At 33.1% G+C, this 10,269-nt stretch overlaps 1 protein-coding gene across 4 annotated transcripts in view; it reads right to left on the bottom strand.

Moving 5' to 3' along the window:
* Positions 1–5,486: 5,486 nt before the first annotated feature.
* Positions 5,487–10,269, bottom strand: part of LOC101514366 (uncharacterized) — an 8,254-nt gene continuing 3,471 nt past the window's right edge. For all 4 annotated transcript variants that reach the window (XM_012715881.3, XM_012715880.3, XM_027334867.2 and 1 more), the window contains exons 7-17: positions 9,316–9,400; positions 9,124–9,175; positions 8,988–9,049; positions 8,801–8,916; positions 8,586–8,707; positions 7,692–7,760; positions 7,173–7,230; positions 6,876–6,949; positions 6,520–6,568; positions 6,038–6,117; positions 5,487–5,831 (exon numbers count right to left, since the gene is read on the bottom strand). In XM_012715881.3, coding sequence (XP_012571335.1) covers positions 5,769–5,831; positions 6,038–6,117; positions 6,520–6,568; positions 6,876–6,949; positions 7,173–7,230; positions 7,692–7,760; positions 8,586–8,707; positions 8,801–8,916; positions 8,988–9,049; positions 9,124–9,175; positions 9,316–9,400 — 830 coding nt within the window. In that variant the 3' untranslated portion in view covers positions 5,487–5,768. The remainder of the gene's footprint in view (positions 5,832–6,037; positions 6,118–6,519; positions 6,569–6,875; positions 6,950–7,172; positions 7,231–7,691; positions 7,761–8,585; positions 8,708–8,800; positions 8,917–8,987; positions 9,050–9,123; positions 9,176–9,315; positions 9,401–10,269) is intronic.

Consider the following 10,269-nt stretch of genomic DNA (forward strand, 5'->3'; position numbering starts at 1 on the left):
TTCTGTCATTTGGAGCTGTACAATCGCTTCTCAATGCATCTTTTTGATTCCTTGCTCATACCAAACATCAAAACTAAGAAAACTAGAAATTAGAGACTAAAATTGGAACTAAATGGAGTAAAATAAATCTGAAATGCAATAAATAAATACGGTGTAAAGGATATAAAATTGGGTTGCCTCCCAATAAGCGCTCGTTTAGTGTCTTGAGCTTGACGTCTCAACTACTGTCAAGGTGGCATATATGACAGGAAGAACACATCATCCTTCTCACCAAGAGATACATATTTCAAGTGAGGTGGCAAATGCTTGAGTGCAGCCGATGGCGTATCTTTCTTTTTCTCTACATATTCATCTTCATTCCTTTTCAACCCCTCCCATGTAGTAGGGAAACGGGGGGAGTAAGATGATGATGCTTCTGACATGGCTAAAACCTCTTTCACCTTCGGATCTTTACTTTCTTTAACAACATCTTGGGGTAGGCATAATACTCTTTCTAATGGCATAATGTGTCCTTGATGTTCACCTTCTTCATCGACTATCGAATTAAAAATCTCAATTCGGTTGCACCCTTCTCTTTCGTTTGAATGCTCCATGGCTTTTAAAATATTGAATGTGACTGTTTCCTCATTTACCTTAAAGGTTAAGGTGCCATCTGCTACATCAATCATAGCTCGCCCTGTTGCTAAGAACGGTCTCCCCAAAATCAAAGGAATGTCATTGTCTTCCTCCATGTCTAGTACCACGAAATCCACTGGAAAAATGAACTTATCCACTTTAACCAACACATCTTCCACCACTCCATAAGGGTGTTTCATTGAGCGATCCGCAAATTCATGACAGTCTGCAAACTCCAAAAATCAAATGTCAAGAAAGTCCGATCAATCTGAGCATATGACAAGACAATAACAAAGGAAATCCAGAACGTTTAAAACGGGAACTCCAGAATGATTATTGAAGCTCAAGAAAGTTCAAACTGACAAACCAAGAACGTTAATCATTCTCCGTTTTTCTGTACAGAGACAGCAGCTCTGTTTCTCTCTGTTTTGATCTGCATTTTTATTTCTAATCTTCTCTAGCTACACTCAAGACTCAAGACAGAGAATGCACCATCCAAGATCAATGAAGAAACGTCAAGAACACTGATTTCGTTTCAGCAAGTGTACTGAATCGTTGCAAGTAATAATAAAACGGTAGTACCGAGTGTCGAACTCAAGGATTGCGTTTTACTATTGAATTATATTTGATTACTAGAATTGAACAAAAAGGTTCCCAAGTTGATTGAAATAATGTTTGAAATTAACAACAATAATAAAATTGATCTTTTATAATGAGAAAAATGTCAGGGATGAGTTTCACTTCGAATCCAACCTTGGTGTCTAATTTGATCCTAGTTACTGAATTCCTTTATTGAATTATTACCGAATTCTCTTTATTATTCTTGCCCTAATGTCTTAGTGACAGAACCTTTAATTCCAAAGTAACCCCTAATTCCTTAGTGGATTTAAGATTAGAATTAAGCATTACCGTATAGAAATTCTCTTGTAAATTATTGCTTTGCAACTAATTTAATTGGTTTCATGACCTGCATCTATCCCTAGACTACAAATTCATGAATTTCTCATCTCAAGCATTCGTAAAGTCCACTTCCGTTTCAAAATACAAATCGTAGAACATTTTAATGTTGATCAAGCAATAAAAAGCATTAAGCACAGAGATGAGAAAAACAATTCAATAAACTCATTCATATAACTAGAAATCAAATCAGAAAAATAAGGGTTTCATCTGGTTACACTCATCCCTAACAAATAGGGTTTAGTTACTCATGACAGAGATACAAAAGATAAGGATTAAAGAAGAATTACAAGAATGATTCATGGATGATTCTTGATAAAACTGCTTCAATGGCGTTAGAAACGGCCGTCTTTGAGTTTCTATGCTAGGGCACAAGTCTCCCAAGTTCCCCAGAGTCAAAAAGATCCCTAAAACAGTAAAAATCTGCGTTTTTATGGTTGCTGGTGCGCGTCGCGCGCTCCAGGCGCGCGTTGGCAGAGTCCAATGCTGAGAAATGCGCTCCAAGCGCTCCAGGACGCGCTCCAGGCGCATTTCATCTGTTGTCTGATGTATTTTGCATTGTTCTCATCTTTTGCATCTGAATTTGGTCCCGGTGTCTTCATGAAAGTTGTAGATATGGATCTTAGCTTTCATTAGCACTTGGAATGACACTAATTGGACATCTAGAACTCCAGATATGGCTGAAATACTCCACATATGTCATGTTGATTTTTCACCAAAATTCAGCACTGCACTAAAACAAAACGCAATGTGAAATTACGACAAATTCCTACTTAATCAACGAAATAAAAACAAAAAACATTTTATTAACTCAAAGAACAAAAATCAACAAAATGTATTAAATAAATCCTTAATTTAACTGATGATTGAGGATAAATAAAACTAAAACAGTGGAAAAATATGCATATGATGAAGAATCATCAGTTCGGCTACCCCATTTTGTTGAGGTGTATGAGCACATGATGTTTGATGAATAATATCGTTAGAGGTCATAAAATTTTGAAATTGATGGGACAAATATTCACGGGTACTATCATTGCACAAAATGCGAATGGATACACCAAATTGAGTTTTAACTTTATTATCAAATTGTTCAAAAATAGAAAATAATTCGGACCTATTTTTTATTTAAAATAACCACGTACAACGGAAAAAATTATCAATAAAGATAACAAAACATCTAGACTCAATAGTGGAAATAGTACGAGAAAGACCCTAAACATATGAGTGAACTAAAGCAAACGGAGACGAAGCTCATTTAATAGCTCGATCAGGGAAATGACTACAAGTGTGTTTCTCTAACTAACACGACTCACAATTTAAGCTAGATAATTTGGTTAGATTAGGTGCTTACTGTTGAAGTTTGGGAAGACTCGGATAACCTAGCTGAACATGTATAGTAAGAGCAGAATTTGTGGTAAGGAATGTCGTTGATGGGTTTGAGAGATAGTCAAAGCCATTAGACTCACATCCAACACCAATTTGTCGTCCGGATATTCGATCATGCAAAGTAAGATTGCAATTACTAAATGTGACAAAACAATCATGAGAACGAATCAATCGACTTATAGAAATTAAATTAAATAGACATCTAGGTACATAAAGGACATATGTAACTAATAGAGTAGAGAGGATTTGGACAATGTCAATCCCTTGAGACTATGTTTGGGAATCATTGGCTGAGACTATCCTAGGTTAATAACTAGAAGTTGTGAGAAAGGAGAAAAAAGCCTTATTACCAGTAATGTGGTCAGATGCACCAGAATCGAGAATCTATGGGTATGAGAATGTGAGATGTAAACAAGTGAATTACCACTTTGTGCGACAGAAATAGTGGAACTCGAGTTCTGACAATAGTCTACCCACCGAAGAAAATCTTCATAAGTAGCCATAATCAATAAGCAATTACCTAACACCAGCAGCGAAATAGTGGCGGACGAGGCAAAAAAAAATTGTGATGAACAGTACCTCGTGGGATGAACAGTGTCGACGCGATGAACAGTATTGCGACTAATTTGCTGGAAAATAAAACTAAAAGCAACAAAGAAGGGGTAAACTGGAATTGAGACACGATTTACTGGAAAAAAAAAATATCACCGAAGGACAGTGGATCCCGGGGTAATCACGGTATATGGTTGTCTCTCTTAATAGGCTCTAGATACTATGTTGAATAAGAGAAAATCAGAGACATACGGTAAAATCGTGTGTCTAAAATACGCAATGGAACCGGTTTTATATAGGCTCAAGGCAATAAATACAAAATTAAATATGGGAGATATTATCTCTATTTACATGATATGTAGTAAATATAAATATATTTTCAACAGTGACAATCGTTGCAAGACTTTAATAATGAAGTTGTTGATGAATATTGTATGTAGATAATTTTAAAGTGTGTTGTTACATTTTTAGATTCGATTTGCTCCCACCAATTGGATGCAAATGAGATGAACAACGAATCCTCTTTAAGCTACTTTGGAAAATCTTAATATAATTTGCACTAACATTTCAAGAGTATCTTTCAATAGTACGTTACAAAAGAATGTTTTCTACCCTTTACTCATGGATTAGAGAAGTATAGGATGACTTAGAATATAAAAAATGAATGAGAAAATTATGGATAATAATGGCAAAATTTGTCTATCCGCAACTTTTGGTTTTTGTCTAACGTTACAATATTAATTGAAATGTTGTGTTTGCTGGTAAAAATGTCATCATTTTTCGCGCATGATTTGTGTTCATATTCCAGAGGTCGTGCGCAACCAGTAGTCCAGCAACATAACCATGTTAATGAAAAACGTTTAGACGTGCATAATATTTTGAAAATATCTCACAAATTCAATATTTCATGTCATATTGTACAATTTTTAAATCAAAATTGGTATTTAACTATTTGTTGTCGTGATGAATTATTTGTATAAAACTTTTTAAAATACACTCAGTACATAATATAATAAATGTATTGTAAAATATAATAACAATTACCAACAGAGATTGGATTTAGCGGAAGGGGATAGATTCCCACATGTGAAACCCAAATTCCAATTTCTATTGAAAAAAGTATCTTCATTTAATGTATGACACATCTCAAATAGAATTAAATCCAATGAAGAAAACTTATGAAAAAATATATATATAATAACATTTTTTATTTTTATAATTTATTCTTCAAGGTAATCTTCTATACAACTAAATTGTTCCTTTTTAATTTTCATGTTTAAGTTATTTACAAATACCAAGAAAATTAATAAATCGTTACCTTTAATAAAATTATTTATCTTTTACATACAATGTCCTTAATAGGTTATTACTTTATTTCATTTTTCTCTCTATGCAATAAATAAATAGGGATAGTTTTGACAAACCAATAATTAATATTACTCTGAATTGTGAAAATGAAAATAAAAAAGAACAAAATATATCCAAATGAACGACACTTTAAAATTAACAAAAAAAAAAAATAGTGTCAATAAATTAAATATTGATTATGTTACAAATAAAAAAATAGAAAAATATTTAGTGTACCCTCCCTTGGGTGTATACAACTTGAGAGAGATAGAGATAAATATAATAGGTTGATGATTGATATAAAATACAGGTGTATAAGTTTCAGTTCGTCTCACGAACTCATCCTGACTCAAACAATATTTTGGATCAAACTTGGTTCCAAAAAAATAAAAATAAGGTAAAAAAAATATTGGATTCGAATTATCTATCATGTTTCAAATTACTTTAACGACAAATTATTTATTTTATATTATTATTGATTCAATTTCTTTAAAAAAAAAATTATCAACTATATTACTAACTTAGTAATTTAGATTTAGTAACACAATGTTACGAGATGTTCCTCTTTAATAAATTTTGTACTGGCATTATAAAATAATGACATAATTTAAGTCAAATAATCTAAATGAGACAGAATAGAAAGTATTACATTAGTGTCAAATATCATACAGATAAATAAAAGTACCTAAGCATTTCATCCAACTTATATACAACCGAGATTGAAACCTTACTCTCACCAGAATCAAAACAGAGGTTGTAGTTTCTAGAAAAATACAAACAGGAAACAGAGGGCCTCTTAATAATTGAGTAATATCAAGGAACATTTCATCCTTTAATTGTGTCTAACTACAATTGTTGTGACCTCATTTGACCTCAAGCTCTACATGACCAATCAAGAATATATTGCACTACCAACCTACGGAATTCTTTGACTGCTGCAACTTTAAATTATAGGATCGTTCTATCTCCTCCTGCGGTATTCATTATCCACAATAATAAGGATTGATAGACACTCCAGAATCTTATTTATGTATTATTAAGAATAAATAGCAGGATCAACGTCAGTGTGCATGTATAAATTAAAAACAGAAAAGGAGCCATAATTGTTAACATTCTCACATAAAGTTCTTTCTAATCGATCAAAATTTACTATACTGACAATAAAAATGATTCATACCTTGCAGGCTTTTTGTAAGGGTTCTAAGAATGATGATCTGAAAAGCGTAATGGCATTTCCAAGCGAAGTTCCATTCCATTCTGCTACCAAACAACATATCAAAATGACATCTAACGACTACAAACTGCAATTAGCATTAGAAATTTGTGGGGATAACAATGAAAAGGTTTTGCAAAATGGAAATCTAGGGGCCCTTCTACTCCATTTGTTTTTTGCTTTTATTCCCACTAAAAGAAATAAGCATTAGAGAAAGCATTCTATAAATTTCCAAATATGTATTTTTGAAAAATGATTACATCCAATATTTGTAAAATGCCAAACAACTATTTTCAGTGTTCCCAAAATGAAATCTCCTTGGTCAACCTTTCTATTCTCTCTGTCACAACTGTTATTGCAGTAGCCTACCATCCATGGCAAGATCAAATGAAAATCGAAGATGTTTTTCGAAATCAAACAGGATAGTCCATATAAAATTAACATACCACCGTTAACATCAGCTCTCAAGCCTTCATTATTAAGCTCTTCTAAAAGCTGCAGTATTACAAATCACAATATCAGAATTCACAAAAACATTAAATGCCTAGAAGCTATTATTAGAAAACAATATCCTAATAGAAGATAATGGGATACAATCAGGCCAAATGGGAATTTATACCAGCTTTAGGTTTCTTTTCCAATACGAGAATATATAGGAGAAGAGGGCAAGTGCCTCCTTCTCCAAGTAATAAATGGAAAACATCCTTATTGAAAACTATGTAAATATTTTAGCCTGAAGGAAGTTTCCCTCCTCCCTCACCCATTGTAAATAAAAGAAATTATTGTTGCATAATAAGTTTACCTGGAATAGGGTGGGTACTGTAGTAGGATCAAACTCGTCACACTGATTCGGGTCAATAGGGACACAGACACGACCTAGAACAAAGAAAAATTACCACATAATTACGCTGATGATCAAATTAGCTAATGAACCTTTTAAAAAAATCTAATGAGAAGATTAATTTATAATTTTAATTTTTTATTTGAAAAATCATATGCGAAAGATAATGGCACATGATGCCATTGGTAAAGTTTCACCATAAATAACCCAACAGCTTGTGTCAATATAAAGTTGTACATAATCATATTTGATACTAACCTGTTTTTGGATGTACACAAAAAGGTGCTTTAAGCAAATGATTCATATGTTTTGAAACCTGAAACATAACCAGTCTTGGTAAAACGCATAGATTTAGACTACAAAACTTAAAATTAGTCAAAGGTATTCCCTCCGTCTCATTTAAAATGTCTCATTTGTCCTTTTTCTGTATCTCAAATTATTTGTCATTATACAACATTAATTATTTTTCTCTCACTAATATACCCTTATTTATTTTTCTCAACTCATCAAACTTCTCAACTAACTGCAATTAATAAGGGTATTTGAGTAAATGAAACTCATTTTATCATTAAAATCATCAAAACTAATTGTTTTCTTAACAGCTGTGCACAACTCAAATCAAACAATTAAAATGAGACGGAGGGAGTATTATTGGTCTTCCATATCCAAAGAGACATATTACAGGGGAATTATGAATGTGCATAAATGAAAATAGTTTAATAACATGAAAGATCATATATAGGATATGAGAAAAATAGGGTCAGTTGATAGACAGACCTCCATATCTAGCCTGGGGTAAGTAAAGAAGAACACAATTTCTTCAACACACCTACGCAACCCTTGTGCCTAGAAAAAGGATTAGGACAACATTAGCAATAAATAGCAACTCGAACAATTCTTGTTTCAGCAAATCTTGTTATGATTTGCTGCATTGGATTTCACAATACGCAACTATACTATTCAACATAAGCAGGTGCCTGTTTGTAGGTCCGAGCAAGAATTTCCAGTTTGATGAAGTTACGAGGTTTTAGATAAAAGGAGAAGAATAACAAGAAATATAAATATGGTGTAATATGATTGACAATAAGCTTGATAAAAAAGACTCAACACTAACCCTATTTATAGAGTAAGTTATTTGAAATAGAGAAGAACAAAGGGGGTTAAAAAATAGAATTTCAAATACAACTATTATTACAGTCTCAAATATTTGGGAACTCAGCAACAAAAAGTCACGTCACAAGTCATGGGAGATGATATTGTTCTGACACCATGTTTAAGGTATCGGCTTCGGGTTATAGAAAAAGGAGAAGAATAAAAAGAAAAAGAAATATGAATTTGGTGTAATTTGACGGATAATAAACAAATCATAATAAATACTAATATGGAAATCAATCTTAATAAATACTAAGTATACACTAACCAATATTTATGGAAATCAAGACACAAATCATAATAAATACTAAGTAATATGGAAATCAATCTTAAGAAATTATCTAAAACATTCTAAGATTTATTAGAAATTGATCCTACAAGATAAACTTAGAACCAACCTATATTGCTCTTGAGTTCTATGCTCATTCAATTGCTTTCAACTATTAGTACAGAGATTGCAGAGAGTAGATGCCATTGTTACTTGATATTCGAAACTTTCTCCAAAGTAATATTCTATACCTTATGTTTTCCGGATTGCAGCAACTGCTTGCACTGTTCCCACCGCACGACATTAATATCTTCTTTTGCACTAGAGGACCGCCTACTGTCTTGCCATTTTCCCCTAAGTTCAGAAGCAATAGCTGCAAAGGTAAAACATACATGCCATAAGATAATAGCAGCATAAAATGAAATAACAAGGACCAAACCGGGAGAACAGAAATGATAAAATGTACATTCGTCAGGAATCATGCTTAGGATCTTCTCATATCTCTCCTCAGTAGCAAGTAGGTTTTGACTTGTAAGCAGTATTTTCTCAAAATAGTCCTTGAGAACGTTGGTGTATGATGTCCTGGAAAAAGAAAACACTGCTTAGGATATGAAATAAGCATCGGAAAGCTTGTCATTCATCTGAAGACTTACGCCAAGAAAGGATGAAGAGCAGCACCCATCAAAGAAACCTTCTTATGACTATTTTCATTGCCCTGGAAAAAACATGAAATTAACAACCACTAATACAAGTATGGAAAAACACACTAGCTGCTACTGATTATACTACCTTGTAAACTCGATAATAGTCAGCAATAGAAGCTCTTTGCTCATTAGTCAACCTGCAATAGTAAAGATAATATAATTATGACTAATTGACTATGTGTATAGCCAGAAGTCAAAAAAAAAAAAAAAACGACTGTCTGTATAGCCATGTGAAGATGATTGAAAAATTAGAACTTTTGACTGTCTAGTGTCTCACCTTCTTGCCTTCCCATCACAGACCCAACAGTGAACACCTCTGCGTCCACTATAGACCCAGAGTATGTGCTTAAAACCAAAGTCATCTGAAACAGTAGTTCCAAAGCAGAAATCAGCATAACGGTGATACTGTTTGGAACCTTTCTTTGTGCAAGAAATAATTCCTCGTATAATAGTGTAAAAAAGAGATTCAAAGGAATAAAGATAAAGCTTGAAAAAAAAGGATGATTTATTATTCATGTAGTAAGTTTGAAAGGGAAGATACAAGAGATTAACAATGAAGATTATAACCTTGCACTAAAGGCTACCTCAAAGGAGCACTCTCCTTTCTCACTAGAGCACTCTCTAGTTTACAACTTAATTCTTCAAAGTTGTCCCTCCCCTCTACCAATTGAAGGCTATTTATAGACTTTCTGAGAATAGCCAAAATAACAATTCTAAACAACCACCTAACAAACTCATCAACTTCCTAACCTAACTTCTACTAACTAACTAACTCCAATTATCCTACTAACAGATAATGTGTGGAGAAGATTTCAAACAACACTCGTTTGATATATGTGCTATGATATGTGGCGTACAATGAATTCAATAACCAGATAGACTCAATCTAATAAGTTAGTACAGATGATTTTACGGCAAACTGGATATTATTCTACATCCTTCCCAAGGTATTTTAACGGTTTAATTTTAGTTAAGCATCTGAGCCTGAAGATCAAAAGGAATGAAGGGAATAAAATTTTCAATCCTTGGCATAAATATTAAGCTGATGAAAGCTCCGAATCGAGATGAAAACATATTTTCTACTCTAATATATATATTGGGCATTGTTGAAGTCGTATTTCCCTGCAACAAAGAACAAACTGCTTCGGCACAGTAAATCTATAAGGCCGAGGAATGACCAAATACAGTAAAGTAAAGACACCTTTCCCTGCTATGCTATGGATAGGGAAAG

The sequence above is a fragment of the Cicer arietinum genome, chromosome 5 (genome assembly GCF_000331145.2).
Source record: "Cicer arietinum cultivar CDC Frontier isolate Library 1 chromosome 5, Cicar.CDCFrontier_v2.0, whole genome shotgun sequence".
Lineage (NCBI taxonomy): Eukaryota > Viridiplantae > Streptophyta > Magnoliopsida > Fabales > Fabaceae > Cicer > Cicer arietinum.